We start from the raw sequence: 18,475 nt of genomic DNA, 5'->3' as shown, positions 1-18,475 counted from the left end.
TTACCACCACTTCCTCTTCATGTATCGCTTTAGTCATCACACTCCTCTCCCTGGAACTAGGTCAGGTTGAGGTTTTGTATTTATACGGGTGACTATTTGATTAACTCTCTTTCCTATAAGATTTATAAGCTCCAGAGACAATATTTATCATTTACTCACCATTGTATTCCCAGCTCCTAAAACTATGCCTGGCAAGTGAGACATGGGTAAATCTTTGTTGACCGAATAAATAAACAATGACTTTTGTTATCTGCCAAGAGAAGCATCTTGTATACAAAGGAAGTCATAGACTTAAGAGCCCTGGGTTCAAATCCTGACTCCTACAATTTGTTAGTCAGGTGGCCTTGGGCTGGCTGATTTATCTCTTTAGTTTTCTCATCAGTAAAATGAGAGTAACCATATTTACAGGGGGTTGTGAAGATTAAAGGCACCCAACAGGTTCTCTACAAACTACAGACATCATCATCATCATTATCATCATTATTGTTCTTATCCAATTTGAAGACAGTAGGGTGGAAAGTACGCTGGTGAGGCCACAGGGCTCCTCAGGAAGAAGTGACAGATTACTCACACCCAAAAGGAAACAGATAGTAACATTTTTTATTAAATATTACAGTGGATCAAAAAGTACAAAATATCTCTTGCCTGCTATGTGATTGGGAAACTATTGGCACGTAATACAGTATCAAAAGCAGTAATAAGTACAATTTGGAAAACATACAAAATTGAGTGTTTATACTTGGCTCAGCATTCTTCTGGTAGTGTTTAAACTAATGCAAAGGTTACTCAATAACCTCTCCATTGGGAAACTGTATAATATCACTGGGCCATGTTGCTATATACAAATAATCACCTTACAGAGCATAGAGGTTACATAGCTGGAATCACCAAAAGTATACAATATTTACAACACAGGAAAGTTTAAAAAAGTATAAACAGCCAAGAGATTATGCTGCTATTCTTGAGACATATTTCAACCATGGGGAGACAAGCAGAATATCAAATACATCAACAGCCAACACTGGAATTTAAGTGCTCAAGATAATCATTGCAATGGTGTGGGTCTCACCAGGGCAAACTTGTTCCCATTTCTTTTTAAAACTGGGACAAGAGTAAAACTGGACCAGATGGGACTTGGCTGACCACCACCAAATGTGACTTTGTGGGACAACAAGTGAAGAGAAAGAAATGGTTCTCTTTGAAGGCACACTACATAAAATATTTTTGTGGGATCACCTCGAAATTTCCATCAGACACACCAACACAGTGAAATACAGTACTTGAGAATTCATGCACCAGGTCAGAAAGTTGTAAAGTCAACATTGAGTTTTAACAAACCCTTCTGTATATGCCCTGATAAACAAGTGAACTTAAGAGCTTCTAGCTAGTAAATAAATAAGTCAGTCCTGCGGCAAATATTACAAGTTAGAATCACTTACTAGGAGAATACTTAATTCTGAAACTCAGTTGGGCTGTTTTTCTTTTTTTTTTTATGTTGAGTTGCCAAAAGTTAAACCAGAAGTTGCATGGAAAGGCTTTTTAAAAAATATTATTTAGAATCTCCAAATCTCCAGTAAATCACGGACTTAGTGCATTTTGAATTGCAACATTTCTTGGAAGCCACACTCAGTAAATAGATTTATGACTCCATTGCCAATTAGATTCCACAGTTTCCTTTACAGAACTACCAATAACAATGGTTTGCTTGCACAAAGAAAGGCTTGTGCAATTCCATTCAATAATAAGGCCCCTTGAACTCGAACAATGCAAACAAAGCCCTATTTAAGACTTTTTAAAACGTAGTTCTCAGCCAATGAAGAATTCAATGGTCTTTTTGAAAGATTTCCAAGATCTCTGCTCAGAGTTTTAAAACAAATAACACACTGCTTCTGCTGGGAATGTATACCCCCGTTTCTCTTTATTTGTCCTCATGTTTTGCCGAGGGTATGAGCTTCCTCAGACAGAAACAGTGAGTCTCCTCTCGGAAGAGATGAGAAAAACAAAAGCTGGACTATGTTAACATTGTTTGAAAATGGTGTGATCGAATTCCAACATGATGAAACCAGACTGAAATCACTGCAGTGGGGAAAACAAATGGCCTATATTCCAAATGGCTAGGTGAGCTCCACCAGGGACTGACAGCCCCCGTTTTCTTTGAGAAACCAACTCACAGTAACCACGTACGATCTAGCCCATGTCTGCTGCAGAACCACTGGAGTCTCCTTGTTCTTCCATGGCCTCTGATTCCGGGACCATTCAATCTAGTGCAACATTCTTATATGTGTCCTGGCTAGCATTCTGCCAGCTGGAATTGAGATTTTTTTTTCCCCCCTTCTATCTTGTGCAATAGCAGGATAATCTGCATTCACACATTTATAATCTAAATTCTACTAGTCTATCTATGGTTCTATTAAATATATATATATTATTCCACAGGAAGGTAAATAATTAATTGAAGCAAATGGAACTCTTAACACTAGATCTCTACATTCTTTTGTTTCCACCTTTGGATATTAAGTATGTTACATTGAATATTTGGCTTCGTATCATGGAGACATTTCAATACAAATGCACGGCATGCATGGCTTTGTTTAAGAGCCGCAGTTTCATTGTTTACCAGTTTTGATTATTTTGCAGTCGAGTTAGCTATTTAGAAGTTGAAAATTGTCATCAATTTTCATAGAATTAAATATCTCAGAGGTAAAAGACTTGGTTAACTATGGTTCTAATGTCTACTGGTAGTGTTGGGGGAGGGGAGGGCTGGCGGGGGAGTTCATCAAAGCAGTCTTAGCAGCAGGGACGGGGCTTGGAAAGAAAATCCACTCTCTGTATCGATCGACTTTTAACACACTTAGAAAACGCATCCACCTTGATGTTACATCTTGGCAGCAAATGAAATAAAGTGGCAAGAATGACAATAGACATTCTCCACATCTTTTGACTGCTTGAACAGCTTGACCATTTCTTTCCAACAATAAAAGAACTCATAAAGCGGGCTGTATTGCCAGGTGGTTAAAAACATGACAGAAGCCACCGTGTGTGTGTGCGCGCGCGCACACAAAACTCAAGCCCCGGAAACCCAAAGAGGATGACTTTCTCTTGAAACGGGTAATCCAGTATGCCAATTTTCCCCAAAGATGTGGCCTGGGAGGTTCTTCTTGGGAACAACAAGAAACCAACTTGATGAAGGCCATGTGACTACCTATTACCCAAGAGACCACGGCCCAGGGAAGGTGTCTGGCGCGGGGGCCACCTGCTGCTGCTCATCTGCTTCTGGATAGTGGAGTGCCATCCTCTTCCCAGCCCCCTTTCCCAGAGTGTTTAAAGGGATCAGTGCCAACACCAATGTAAATCATTTTGGCTCCTGTTCTAATTTCTGAAATTCCTAAAATATCTGTGCAGCCCACAAATATGTCCTCTAGACTCTGTTGTTATTCAGCAGCGTGCTGCCAGTGAGGTTTTTGTTTTTACGATTCCTCTGGTATGTAGGACAGTTTCACAGCCTAGATAAGGTAAGTACAATGCTTGATATTTTCACGTAACCCAATACTTCAAAGCAAAGCCTTTGGCCGGGTAAGCAGTGTATAAGCTCTTTCAACTATGCCATTTATGAGGAACAAAATCCTTAAGTTGCGGATCTGCAAAGGAACGTTCTCTGCACCATTGTGTGCTCAACTGTTTCTTTTTCATTTGTTCCACTAGAATCAGTTGCTTCAATTTGTAAACAATAACTTGACCACCCAAAGCTGCTCAAAATGATAAGATGTGGAAAAATTACAAACACACGTCAACAACTCGGACAGTCAGTCAGCCTTTGAAACAAAACAAAACAAAATAAAACAAAACAAAAACAAAAGACCTGCAAACAAAAGCGATACTGTTTAATTAAAAAAAAAAAAAAAAAGGACAAGAAGGAACCAGGAGAAAATGGAACTACCTGTATATAAATTAGGTGAGCAAACAGTGATACGGGTAGTTTTACGAAGCAAATATATACAGTCAGTTTAACAGTGTTTACTTCTCTGGATTGTTTAATAGTGTCAAAATGAAAGATCTGCTGAAGTTTCACTATACATTGCATTGATTGAACCTTGGAGTTTTATGAAAAGAGGGGCATCCCTTGGCATATGTCTGCCAGTCTTCCTTGCCCCTTCTTTGAAATGCCTGCGCCTTTTTTGCCCAGGTTGTTTCCTGACCATCAGAACTCAGGCGGGGTCCTCTAAGTTCTTCCTGGATACACACAATCCCTTCACAAGACCCCCGTGCAAAGTGAACGATCTGGGCTTCCAGGGCATCTGGGTTGGAAAAGGGGCTCAAGACCGACCAGCCAAGGCTGGAGTTGTCCCAGAAAAATCATGTATGTTCACCTCCCCTCTCGGCCCCTTTGGCAGGGACTGATCTCACCCCTAGATTAGGAGAAATACCGACTTCTAACTCTGCAAGCCATCGCCCCCCAGGGTAAGGAGTGCAGCTCTGTCAGCCATGCCATTTAGGATGCTGGGCAGAGCTGGGCTTACAGTTTTGTACTGGGGTGTACAGACGACAGCTGGGAAGATGGAAAGGCAGCTTGAGGATTTATAGCAGCTAAAGGGTAAATGCTGTTGTGCAAAAGGTCCCCATATGAACTTCCTACAGGTGTGGCCGCAGCCAAGTGTCTGTATAGCTGCTGAGAATTTGTCGGCGATGTAAAAATTCCTCTTTGCATCACAAGCGAGTGGAAAGCCAGAGGCTGCATGAGTGGAGAGAGCACAGTCTGGTTTTTCAAGTACTGCAGAGAATGAGAATACCCAGCGGGGAGCCGGGAGTTGAGGCCCGAGTTACACAGGCTCCCAGAATACAAACCTGGGAAGATAGGGGAGGACAGGGGAAGCTTGTGGGCTTCCGATGCGCCCCCGGAATGCCCACCGTGCGCTGCCTTGCTGCCTTCACTCTCTTGCTCAGAGGCCTTCTCCTTCCCGGAGACGTCCTTGGATGCGTCTAGGGGAGACACTGCCCGGGCCTTTTTCCCGGCAATCACAAGGTCCAAATCCTCCAGGCTGCGCTTTATTGGACGCGCTGCACCAATGTTCTGAGGGCTCATTTTCCGGTGCAGGATAGGGTGGACCATGCCTTCCATCTTCCTGAAATTCTCCAGTCTCACATGGTGAGGTTTTCCCGATCTCGAAAGTGACTCAGGGTATTTTTTAGGGGCCGACATGGTCATGGGCGATACCCGACAGGCTTTGGGGTGACAGTCTCGACTCTGGCTGCTTATGACCTGGAACTGGGAGATGCCTTTGCTCTCCTGGGGTCCTGGAGCTGAGTGGGCCAGGCCCAGGACCTTGCCGGTGGGTTTGTGCGGGTTCTTGGGAAGGCTCAGATCCGTTGGCTGATCATCTGTGGGGGCTTCCGCTGCAGCCGACTTTTTGTCTGGAAGGTGTAGAGACGCCAGATAATTTACATGGACCTTCTCCTGGTGTTTGTGGGAAGGAAAAGAAATGTTTTCCGATTCCCTGTACATGTCCCTGCAAGGGTACTTGGATGTCTGTTCATTATGAAGATGGTGTTCAGTGTGTCTATAGAGGCTGTGGAGATGAGGGGACGAGTAGAAATCGGCCAGGAAGCTGGGCATGTGGGAGTGGGGGAGCGCCCTTTTCTCTAATAGTTTTTCCTTGCCCTCCTGAATTTCTTGCTTCAGGACGTAGGAGTCAGCAAGGGGGCTAAGGTGATGCTTGGAGAAGCTGCAGCGGTGGGGATCCGATCGACTCAGTTTGTCATGCTTAAAAATGTCATTGATGCTCTTTCTCTCCTCAGAGGGCTTGCTTCGGAAACTCTGGACGTGCTGAATCACTGACGGCCGGCTGACCGCCATGTGGTCAGTGCTTTGGCCATGGTGGGCCTGGGACAAACCCGAACACAGGTCATCCCTTGCAATCAGTTTCTTTTTGCTGATCAACGGAGGTGGGGAGCCATAGGGGTAGCTGCTGGAGAGGCTGGCCCCACTCACTTGCGACAGAAGTTTTTTCTTGGCCAGTGGGGACATGATGCCTGGGTTGCCCCTTGAGTAGAGCAGGGGGGTGTAGTTAAGTCCATGGTTCTCATTCATGGGCCCAGTCAGGTCTTTGTCTTTGAACATGTCAAATGACTGGACCACCAGGACCTTTGGGGTCTGCTTTAGTGCATTGTGGATGTCGTCACTGCCCAGCTGGTCCACCTTCACGGTGCAGTTGGCGATGTAATCTGCCATGGCGGGCAGTTTGTCATCCTCCATCTCACTCTGGTTTGCCAGCGGTGGCTGTGTGGTGGGGAAGCCAGGGAAGGATACTTCTTGGAGTTCATCTTCAGGGCTCTCTGTAAAACAGCAGGGCTTAGATTCTTGTTTTGAGTCCATGAGAGTGCTGGGAGAGGTGAGTGACTGTTTGCCGGCCCCGGGGATGGGGGCTGGATCCCTTTCAGGGGCCGGAGGGGCACCTGAGAGCGGAGGAGCAGGCCCCTTCTCTCCCGCCTCCTCTGCCACCTTCTCACTGTTGGCACCTTGATCTGTTTCGTTGTCCTTTTCTGGGTCTGCTCTAGACACCAGGGGCCTGGCTGCAAAATCCTGGTACCCTTCCATTTTTTTCTTCATGTCTGCTACTGGAAGAGGCTCAGTGATGCTTTTCTGGTTTAAAGTCTCTTGTTCCTTCTCCTGCTCTGATGAAACCTGAAAAAATATTTCAGAAGACAGTCAGAAGGAAGCCAAATGCATTGACACATTTTTCTATGAAATAAGATATTACACACAGCAGTTTTTCTTGAAAACAGGCTTGTCAATCAGCTCACGGAGTTTTTGTAAAGCTTTATTACTCCTCGTCACAGCTCTAAACAAAGAAATCTAAATTACAGAAACATTAGGGGAAATATGTATATTCACTCTGGTCCCGTATGAGACACCTATCAAGATAGCAAAGCGTTATGTACTGAGAGCGTACAATCGTACCGCTCCCTGATTCTAATACATATTTTAATTCTGAGGTTGTCTTCTTGTCAAATCAGTCAATTATCCAAATGGGTTTTAAATTACATGTTGTGCTTTATGACACTTGGGAGAGAGATTTTTTTAAGCATCTCTCTTTCAAAAATCCAACCAAACCCATGTCAACAACAAACTTAGGGTAACTCCTCGCCATTCTTTGAGACAGCAAATCCTGTCTTAACGTGTTCAACGTGATGCATGAAAATTTGCGATGCTTAAGTGTTAATAATTTCTACTCGGTGCCATATGACATGCAGGTAAGGCAAAAATATTGAAAAATTATGCAGATGCCACGTCAGCCTGTCTACCTGAGGGACAGAAGGACTTTAAGTCCTTCTAGGCTGCAGCCAAGTACATTTCTATTAAAGCTAAAAATGAAGTTGTCAAAATTCAGGCAGTTAGCGCCACCACAAATACAGCTTTTCTGTTCATTGAAATAAATTGTAGTCAATGAGATGGATGCTCTTTATGTGTCGCTACTGACAGAAGTTGTGGGCACAATTTGACCCATTCATTGCATTATGTAGCTGTGCAAACTTTGACCTTAGAAGGCCATTTTAACTTTCCATCTGTGACCCAGCTGACTGACAAGCCCTTTCAAAACTCATGTCATTCTGCCCTGACATGTCTTAGTGGAGAACAATCACAAAACAGTTGTATTGAGCTGGTCGTCTTTGTTTCCCCCTCCATCTCATCCCTTGAAGTTCTTCTTTGTTAAGAAAAGAAGAGTCGGCCACATTAGCATCTTTGGGTAAGACTGAGGATGCTGGTATAGGGATGCATAGAAACAAAAATTTTAAGGAATCGCACCCATTTCGTAGATAATTTCGCCTAAATCCAATTGAAGCTACCCTGCTTTTTAGAGATCTGTTATATCTAAGAGCCTTTGCTTATCATCTTTTTTTTTGTACTAATAGCTGCCTTTTCCAGTGCAAATATCATTACTTGTTCTACATTAACAATCATCATTGGTCTCTTGAGTTTATGCATTACATAAAAATACAGAAAAATGAGTACAGCAAGGAAAAAAGGCAAATTGCATTTAAATGCTAGTTTCTGTTGGGGCTGCGGTTTGAAGTGGGGCTATGCTTAGTCCTACTGAAGTTGCTATGACCTAGGCCTTCAGTTACACGGAATTCTATGCTTTTGGCTCTAAAACAGGTTTAGGAGGTCTTTGAAAGCTAGGCAGAAAAAAGTAAAGGGCCTCTCTTCTAGGAAGTCATTTTATGAGCTGCCTTAGTATGTTAAACGCTATCTACCCACCAAGCAACTTGCAATCCAATTACCTAAGACAGTGGGTTTGAGCAGAAGGGCTTTATAAGCCTTCCTATATCATCACTGAGTTCACTGCTTCATATTGAAAACATCGAACATTAAAAACAATAAAAATAACAATGACAACAATAAAATCTGAACCCCAACACACAGTCATTGAGGAGAATGATACTTGGTCAATAACCTGAGTCTATGTTGGAGGTAGGGAGCAATTCTTACCATAAGGTCAACCTAGGAGAGGGTATGAGATTCCAGGTAATTTGGATAACCTGATGATGATAATAACCTTTGACACTCAAGACACAGCTCCCTGCAGGGAAGCATGGGGTCTTTAGGAAACAAGGAACCTAAAGACGGCAGGGAGTCAGGCCGTGCTCTCGGCAATGGTCACCTCCCAAGCTGATGGGCTCAGCGCACGAGCTGAGGCTTCCTCCCCCAACTCACAAACCAACTGTTTCAAACTTCATCCCCAAAGTGGAGCCATTCAAAGGTCAGCCGGCCTCTTGGTCCTCAGTTTGTCCCCTGGTGCTTTGGCAATGCTGTACATATGGTATCTAATAGAACTCGCTGATCCAAAACACCATAATAAATCACCAGGCCAACAGGATAAAGGAAGAATGGAATGTAAGCCTTAACTTGGAATTTCCTTGCTTTCGGCCATGTATGTTGCAAGCTTGCAGATGTTTAGAAATCTCTGCAACATCTTTTCTCCCCCTTTTTAATTACTAGAGATTAAGATAATTATGAAACAAAAATAAAAACAAAAAAACCCCACCTCTCTTCTTGGTATTAATACTATCTTCTTACACAGGAGTCAGTTGGGTAAGTTAATTTCTAGTTAGGAGGTTGGTGTGTGTTGTGTGTGTGTTTTAAGCCAGTGTTTAATTACGGAGTCTCTTATGTGTTCATTACAAACCTGATTTTTAGGGGGTGTTTAATATCAGCACCAAAATTCCCTCTGGGGTTGAATCCTAGAACATGCTGTCTCCAAATGTGGCTGCTAAGTTTTTTTTATGGGCAGCAAGGTTTTTATGATTCATGTTGAAACAGAGCCCAGATCAGTCTCCATGGCTGACTGTAGGCTGACAGTAATGGCTTCTCCCTAAGAGCTGGTGGGGGCTGTGGGTAGCTGGGGCTTGTTTTAAAAGGTTCAGAAACTACCTGTTACCACAAGAGATAATAATGGTTTCAGGGGAACCGTTTCAAAATTCTCCTATAAATAATATGTACTTAAGGTGTTTCTAAATTGGTCTCAACCCAAGGCTGTTGCACAGAGGTTAATTACGGGAGGCAAACAGAATCTCTCAAGTTCTCAGGACAGTCCTGCAGAGACACAGCACGTCCATTTCAGCATCTCTCCTTGCTGGATCCCACAAAGTGTGTTTCAAAGTCACACTGGCTCCTCAGATAGATCCAGACAGAAGCCACATCTTTGGTACCGGAGTCCCATGGCTGAAGTTCTGGCTCCTTCTATCTCAAAGTCGACATTTGCTATCAGTTTTCTGCAGGATGCTCACATCTTTCTAGATCCTATTCTTGGCCTATCCCACTCAATACCAGCATTGCCTTTCAGCTCCTGAGCGAACCAAAAGGTCCACTATTTGGGGAACTGTGAAGTTTAGATGATTTGATTTCTTAGTCGAGCGTTGCAGTTGCACAGGGACACGGCTATGGATGCAGGGCTCTGGAAGACCCGGAGGCAGCCATGTCTCACAGAAGAATTTCTGCGGAGGAGAGCAACTCACCTCTGATGCATCCTGGGGCTTAGGGGCATTCTCTTTTTCTTTCTTGCTCTTAGGGATTTCATGTTTGATGCGTTTGGTTCCTGATACTTTTGTTTTATTCTCATTTTCCTGCGAACTGTTCTCCTGTTTCCGAGGTTTGATTGGAGGCAGGGGTTTATCTTCCTCTCCTTTAATAAACCTTTCATAGGGTAGGATTAATCTGAAAGGACATTAGAAGAGAGGATCAATCAGGGGAGGTAATTCCAGTCGCACTGATGCTATGGGGCTTTACTTCTTTTCTTAACACAATCAATTTAAGGAATGACTTCATCTCCAATGACACCAAAGCATTTCTAGAAACGTATTTCACAAAGTAGCGATCTACTTCTCTGGTCAAAACCAGTACCTGGTAACTTACATACTTCTTTGCAAGACCCCTTTCTGATTTTGTGAATCTATATACCAAGCATACCAATGGAAGCATCTAAAGTTATATCATTATCACTGCCCGTGGAACCCGGCTAAGTGCCAACAACACCACAACAATAATGACAGCTGCCAATCATTTATCATTCTGCCAACAATTATTTATTGACCACCTACTACGTGCCAGGCAGTGTTCTCGGCACTGAGATACAGCAGTGAACAAAACATTCAAAGCTCCTGACCTCAAGAGGTTTATACTCTAGTAGGTACTAGTATGTGCCAGGTAATGCCCTAGGTACATTATATAGATTATTTCATGTAATCTGTACAACATCACTATGGAGTATTACTATTATTGCTGTCGTTATTATTATTCACTTTTTAACAGATGAAGGCACTGAGGCCCAAAAAGTTTACATAATTTGTGTAAGAGTCACACCATTTGTTAGAGGTAGAATTTGAACCTAGTTCTGCCTGTCTCCGAAGTTTATATTTCCATTCATGTCAAAATACAGACTAGACACTTAAGATAAAGAGGTTAATGGGAGGCAAGCCCAGCATGGCCAAGAGACAGCTGTCTCATCCAGAACTCTGAGGGGGGTGGGTGACGCCACTATGAGGGGCTCTGTTTTGGGGTGCCAAGTAAAAGAGGCCCCCAGTGAGAAGGAAAGCAGATAGACCACTCAAGCCACAAAAATCAGAGGGCTGAAAAATTCAAGCATTTTAATTATATAACTTTTTAAACAAAGTACATAAAATTGTTCTAAAAAGAGAAACATCAAACAGCTCTAGTTTTAATCTGTTTTCCCTTTGCGACATAGCACTTGATCTGAAAGGGAAAAATAGCTGATGTAATTAAAAGGGATGGATTGCATTACAATCTCAGTTTCAACTTCAGTGATTAAAGTTTTTATAATGCATTTGGTATGATTAATGACTCACTGTGGGATTAATACAAGACTCAGCCCTAAAAATATGAACTTTAATACAGCAAACATAATTTGTTTTAAATAAGACAAGTTGAGTCAATGAAGAAAATGTACTTGGCTTATAAACAACATAAATCTGTTCAAATATTGGGAACCCTAATTATTTTTAAACTAAGACTCCCAGGCAAAAACTTCTTTGGTTTGGATATTTGTTCGCTCTCCTAAAATTGGTTTCTAGCTATGCAATTTGGCTCTCAGCTACTTAAACATACACAACTGTTCAGGTTTGCGAGTACAGACGTGGGGACATTTGTGATCATAATATTTCACTCTTTAATAAAATACCAAGTAAATTATGGGAGAATCAAATCCCAATTTATAGCATATTAGAAACAAAATTCATTTACTGAGCATGCTTGGACAAGGTATGTGCAAGGAGGCGTGAATAATAGTTTCGAGCCCTACATCTGGCAGCGGGCCAGCCATGAAGATCAACACAGCCCATGGGAAATAGTTATCTTCAGATCCCATTACAAACTGAGTTTAAACATGTTACAGCTGCTAAAACTGGAAACTGTTCTCTCTATGCAGACTTACTAAAATAATATATGGCTGCCAAATACCTGCTTCCCACTGTAATATTACAGTTAATGTTTATATAATAAAAAGCATAACTAAGCAGAAGAGGAGAGAAAAAAGCAATCTTGTTCATACTTGAATTTATTCCGTCTCATCTGTAAAGTCCCCAACATTCCCCCCAATTCCTTTCATCTGCGTGGTTCTGCCAGGGACTTTATCCTCTTCAACATGGGCAGGTTGGGGATTTTTGTTTGAGAGCGAAATGCACTGAATACTTTAAATTGGCAAAAATATTTTAATTTGACTTTAATGAAACTATATTTTCATTGTTGGGACAGATAGGTTTGTTTTACTTTTGTTTGGTTGCCATGGGAACCAAAGGAGCATTGAAGTCTGGGTATTCCGATGGTTACCATTTGTTGGTACCACTCTCCCTCGAACTCCATTCTCTAATTAAGATGGTGACACCATGAGGGACCCTCTTCACTGAGAAGCTTTACCTCTGAGTGTGGGGAGCTGCGTGAGAGGAAGCAGAGAACTGGGTGGGAGAGACACCCAAGGTGGGACCCCTCAGAACCCCTCAGATTCTGATAGTCCTGGGCCAACCCAGCTTTCTAGATATGTGCTAAGGAGACTTTAATTTCCCTATACAATTTTGCAAGTTCAAGAGGCAGGGCAATATTTCTACTTTATTTCTTTTTTTTCCCTTTGCTTTCATTTTTTTTCTTCCCTTCACTCAACTTAGCAGCTGGCTGGTCGACAGCAGTAAAAAATACATTTCACTTTGCTGGTCAAAGGCCTAAAGCCAGAAGCAGGAAATCTGGAATTAAATGTTTCTTGTATCTGGAAAGAGGCATGACTAAGGTAAAACTGAATCCAAACACAAGCCCTGCTTGTTTAAGGCTTCCAGAAGGACTGTATGTGAGTGTGTGTGAGTGTGTGCGTGTAAAGGTCAATTGAGTGTTTTTTTTCCCCTTCTAAATCACTGAAAGATAATTATAGTGGCTCAGGGAAAAAAAGCTCCCAAAATAAAACAAGAAAGGCAGCAGCTAAAAGGAAACAAGTAGAAATATGACCAGCTAAGCCCTGAAGAACAGGGCACGGTCTCGCACGCACACAATCGCTGTTCATGTAGTGATTTCCGTTGGTGCGATTTTCACTGAATGTTTTTTCAGTTATCCTGTCATGGTACAACACAATTACCCCACAGGATATGATCTTATCATCTGATTATTAGAAGTTTTTACAGTACAACAGGACGAAAGCTATTACAGTTTTCTGAACATTTAAATGTTTAACGTACATGCGACACCATTAAAAACAGGTTAGCCAACTTAAGGTCAACATTGCCTAATGCAGGAAGCTGAGTAGGTTTGTACTGTACAAAGAATTTAGTATAATGCAACATGCCTGCGCCTTGCAGATGATTATTCCTCAAATATTTTTAGTACAACAAAGATCTAATCAGTTTCTAAACTGTACAGATAAAAGCAAAAATGCACCCCCGCCCCCAAGAACTCATTCCGCAGGAGAAATATTTTCAATGGGCTACAACTCCAAGAATGTGGGTTGGGTTTTAGGTGGGTGGAAGTAATGGGGAAGAGAAGCAATATATTCATTAGAAAATCCAGAGAGATATTTCCCCCGGTCTACATCCAGTCTGGGGATTGAAAGCTGGGCAGATAAATGGGCCTTTATTATTATCCAGATTTCACATTTCAGATTAGCAAAATGCTTATTTACGATGCCATTAATGGATCTGAAATAGGTAAGCCACCATGTATTAAAAAATAACATCTTTCCATAGGCATAAGATTTGTAGCAGCATGAGATTTTATTTTTCCCTAGGAATAATACAAGAATAACATTTTCCACCCCAAAGCAGAAACAGTAGGGGAGCCTTTTGCTATCATGGAGATTCTTATTAAATTCAGTCACTGTGAACAGCAAGGTTTTTTCTCCTCCTTTTTTTTTTTTTTTTTAAAATAAAGACGACTTAAAATCAACCCAAGTTAAAATTAACAAATCAATGGCATTGTAACCTTGATTTATTAGCGTCTGAGCCACTAAATTATCATCATACAAGAAATTGCTGGTTTGAAAAGATTTCGGCTTTGTTAAATCTCAAGTTAAATAATGGTGCTCAGTATACTAGGCTTTTAGATCTGCCTCATCTGATATTATGAAAAATTCAATACATTTCTCTACAGCAGGAGTCAGGGGTCAGCAAATCTATTACTGTAATGTAAGTAATCTGGCAACCTGCCAACTCGTTCTCCCTTTTATTATTTTTTTAAACACCAAGGCAGATAATTTTATATTTACAAATTCTAAAATCCTCCAGGGTCTTGCCTCTCTTTCTCAACAAAAAGCAGCAGCCTCACATTCGAGAAATGTCTGTCGCACATGTCCTCATCATTTGCATTTCATACAAAAGAAGAAAAGACCCTTCATCTTTATTAGGCAACATTCTCCTCCCCTCCCCACAGGCAGAGGAAAAATAATGTCAAATCTCATCTGAGCAAGTAACCACTAATGTCTCCTGTATTGATTAATGCTTGCATGGAATGACTGAACTTTTGGGCCAAAACATTTAGCAAACAGTGCTTAAGAGGAGAAATGAGAATCCATCTATTTATAGAGCTCTGAAAAATGGTATTATAATAATGTCTGGAACTGATTCAACCCGGAGAGTGGGGGAAAGAAGTGGGAAATCTTTAGGGTTGTATTCGAACCTCAAACTCACCCTAGTTACTTCATAGACACGTTTATGGTATCAAACCAGTAAAAAATTCCAGGCCCAGAGATCTGCTGGTGCCCTTGGAGCAGAATATTTTAGGGGCAGAGGGAAATAAAGTCAGTGTGCATGTCAGGGCAAAAATGCTACTGCTACTCTTATACTATTAGGTTTTCCTGTGGCAGTGGAAAAGAAATGACATATTGGTTCCACTGGGGCTTCAGACCTGATCTGATCCCAAATGGAGTCATTATACCACCAAGTTGATTCCAGGGTTGATAAATTCTAAGGCTTGGCCAGACATTTCCCTTCTCAGCCAGAAATTGAAAATATAACTTCACTGTGAAGTGTGGGAAGCAATCTTTCACAAAATATGCAGCCAATAGAAGGTATATTTTTCTTCTTTGAAGATGAAGTACACACACTTGTTAACGTTCCAAGAAGTATAGAAAGTTTCTAATCTCACATACTGTTCACCTCTCAGGGCGCCAGACCATGACACTAAAAATGGCGGAAGAGCATTTGGGGAGTAGGCACCGAAACAAGAGTCAAATACATAAACGTGCTACGTCAACGTGCAAAGAAGTGGCACTGTTGCCTCAGTGGGCACAACACTTGCTAAGTACAGTCGCAACTGTGCTGCCTCGTTTCTGTTCTTTTAAAAGCCAAGCTCCATCTGAAAAAGATGTGGGCTCCGGATAAAGATCTCCTCTGTTTTATGGTGTGAGTTTCAGTAGAGTAGAGAAATTAGTGTGCCGAGTGTGAGGAGCAAAATACCAGTAACCAAGAGAGCTGATAATGAGGCCTCCAGTGTCCCCTTCCAACAGATGAAGATGTGAACTGAAAGCTTTGAGCACCAAACCATGGAGGGAGATGCCATGCTGATATGTAGGCTATGGAGAATGAGTGTATGGCAGGACCCATCTGAGCCAAGAAAATGGTGGGAGAATGCAACATGGGTTCTGTGTAAAAATCTTAGCTTGCCTGTGAGCTACCAAGGGTAAACTGTACCTAGCTCTTTAAAAAGGATGTAGGTATACAGGGCTGGCCCTGTGGCCTAGTGGTTAAGTTCGGCATGCTCCACTTCGGCAGCCTGCGTTCAGTTTCTGGGCACAGACCTACACGACTTGTTGGCAGCCATGCTGTGACGGCGACCCACATACAAAATAGAGGAAGACTGGCACAGATCTTAGCTCAGGGTGAATCTTCCTCAAGCAAAAAGAGGAAGATCATCAACAGATGTTAGGTCACAGTGAATCTTCCTCAGCAAAACAAAAAAAAAAATGGGAGGGGGGGAAGTAGGTATAAATACCATCATTTGTATTCTATGCTAAGATACCTAAAAGGTATATGGCCCATTATCATCAACAACAAAACATGGCCACTTGTCTTCAGAAAAGCTCTTCCTTGGGAAAATTATCTGCTCACCAGGAGCTTCATTACCTACTCAAAGGGCAGCAGAAGATGAACAGGAAAACCATTTAAGGCATTAATACTCTCCACTTGCCCCTAGAAGTGGTGAGAGAGTGGTTTCTTAGGCCCGTTGATAACTGTGACATCTTCTTCCATGGTCCTGGAGTGACTATGACCCTAACTAAGCAAAGAGAGGAAAGACAGGTACATGGTGTTGGGATCCAGGAAGATGGTGGCTTGACTCCCATCAAGCTGTGTCAATGTGAGAGAGGCGGCTCAAGGGTGACAGGCCCATTGAACTGGATTTATATGGGCTGTGGGGGCCAGGGTTAAAGGTGAGGTTGGAGGGTAGGGAGAGAAAGTTCTGGCTGTTCTTATATATTGATTCGGCATTACAATATTAATAGCAGCTGTCATGTATTAAATTCCTATTAATACGAGGCACTTTGTATGCCTTGACTTCAACAATTACAAAAAGGAATATACACAGATATGTTATTTTATCCTCATTTTATGGATGAGGAAACTGAGGTTTAGTGTGAAATAATTAAATGACCATTAAAAGGCATGCAGCTAGTAAGTGCCAAAATTTGAGTTCAAACGCAGATCTGCCTCTTCTCCGAGCTGCTTTTATCTCAGCAAGATAGTTGTGCATCTTCATACATTGTTTCACAAACACCAACATTGGGGAGACACTGAAATGATTACCCCTGGGTTAAGAAAATTCCAAGCTCCTGAGGCACTGTCTGTCTTAATCAGGGTGAGCATTCTCCTTTTCTCAGGGGCAACAGACCTACAAAATACATACGTGGCCATTCCACAAAGGGTTGACCCATTACAACAGAAGCAGCCCTATGGCTTGGGCATTGGGCACACCACTCCTTTTACAATACTCCAGGATAATCATGCCCATGCTCTCCAAAGGTAGTAATCCTAGTTGGATCAGGCCTTAAGAATCATGTCCCCCATGAATTCCAGCCTGTAGCACTTAACCTTACTGAGTCTGAGCTTCCCATGGTCTCTCTAACTAGACTGAAAGCTCATGAGGGAATCTGTTTCTATGATGCCTCCTTGCCACTTCTAAGAGGGTCTAGATTGATGTTAGCCCCATGTCTTTCAAATGAAGACCACGATGCAGAAAGTTGGAATGGACTTAAAAAAGGCTGACTGTATACTCCAGGGGCTAAAATACATGCTCACAACAGAGGGCCTGGACCATAAACAGTACCCAGCCCTCCACAATGCCAGCCAGCAAAGATGGCAGCAATTATTATTCTCAATGATTAAACAATGACCAACTCAGATTCAAGTTGTGTGGATCCATTTCAAGGGCACATCAACATTATTTCAAGAATAATAGACCAATATAACTACAGTGTTTTCAACACGATGCACACCCCACAAAGGAAGGAAGGAAGGCAGTCTCCACACATAACAACAGGCAAACGACTATTGCATTCAAGTCCCATGCATGTAAGATACCACAGGTTCCAGAGCTTCTGGAAGGTTCAACAATTCCCCAAACATTTATTATTTTGATCAAACTCTGTAATCACTTGTACAAAAACAAAATGTTCCAAGAGGTTTTCAGTGGAAGAGTTAAGGATATATTTTAATGGTAAACAATTACATTCTTCTGTCATCTGATACTTTTTTTTTTCCTTTCTTTTTTGGAAACATGCTTTCTGAATTTTCAATAGTTCCTTTGTGAAGGCATCTGTTACTCACATAATTGAAAAGATGTTTGTGCAGTGGCATGCTTGAGAGTAGTTATTTAATCTTAATGATAAAGCCCCGAGGACAGAAAATCATAAGTAGAAACCTCTTGTTATTTATCAAAAAGAAAAGGGGCTAAGACACCTAATCTATTCTCAAATTTAAATTCATGCTTGATGAAAACTATCAATAAAACATGGGACCTGCAAAGTTTCTTAAATACTATAGCTAGGTTCAAAGCGGGTGAGGTAGAGCGAAAACAAAAATGAGACAATAAAGGAGCTAGACAAAGAAAAACTGCTGTTTGGCAAGCTTTTTTTTGGGTCAGACAAAGAACTTGCTGTAGTTTACAGCATGACATACACACTTGATTAGTTTGTGCCTGAGGGTGTTTTTACATCAACAGTATAAACTCCAACTTCTATTAATTACAACTTGCATTTAGAGGCAAATTTAAGAATTTTTAAATAGAGATTTTTCAAAGGCTGTTGTTTATTTTTTTTTTAAACAGAAACCAGTTTTTCTACTCCAGGGCCTGGCTGGGGTTTTGTTTTCCCTTGTAAAAGTTTCTTGAAATATCCAGGCATTGGAAAGTTATCAGAGCATTTTAGGCATGCTGAGTGATACGGAGGGAGGCTCTTGCTTATGAAATTACCTGACTCTCCTTTAGGGAGAAATTCTTTAC

At 41.8% G+C, this 18,475-nt stretch overlaps 1 protein-coding gene across 5 annotated transcripts in view; it reads right to left on the bottom strand.

The window, feature by feature from the left end:
• Positions 1 to 582: 582 nt before the first annotated feature.
• Positions 583 to 18,475, bottom strand: part of ARID5B (AT-rich interaction domain 5B) — a 175,599-nt gene continuing 157,706 nt past the window's right edge. For all 5 annotated transcript variants that reach the window (XM_001503500.6, XM_005602398.4, XM_005602399.4 and 2 more), the window contains 2 exons: positions 10,012 to 10,210; positions 583 to 6,679 (listed from right to left, as the gene is read on the bottom strand). In XM_001503500.6, the coding sequence (XP_001503550.1) occupies positions 4,514 to 6,679; positions 10,012 to 10,210 (2,365 nt within the window). In that variant the 3' untranslated portion in view covers positions 583 to 4,513. The remainder of the gene's footprint in view (positions 6,680 to 10,011; positions 10,211 to 18,475) is intronic.

Source organism: Equus caballus, chromosome 1 (assembly GCF_041296265.1).
Source record: "Equus caballus isolate H_3958 breed thoroughbred chromosome 1, TB-T2T, whole genome shotgun sequence".
NCBI classification, from domain to species: domain Eukaryota; kingdom Metazoa; phylum Chordata; class Mammalia; order Perissodactyla; family Equidae; genus Equus; species Equus caballus.
The sequence above is the reverse complement of the archived record's forward strand: the minus strand, read 5'-3'. Positions and strand labels throughout refer to the sequence as shown.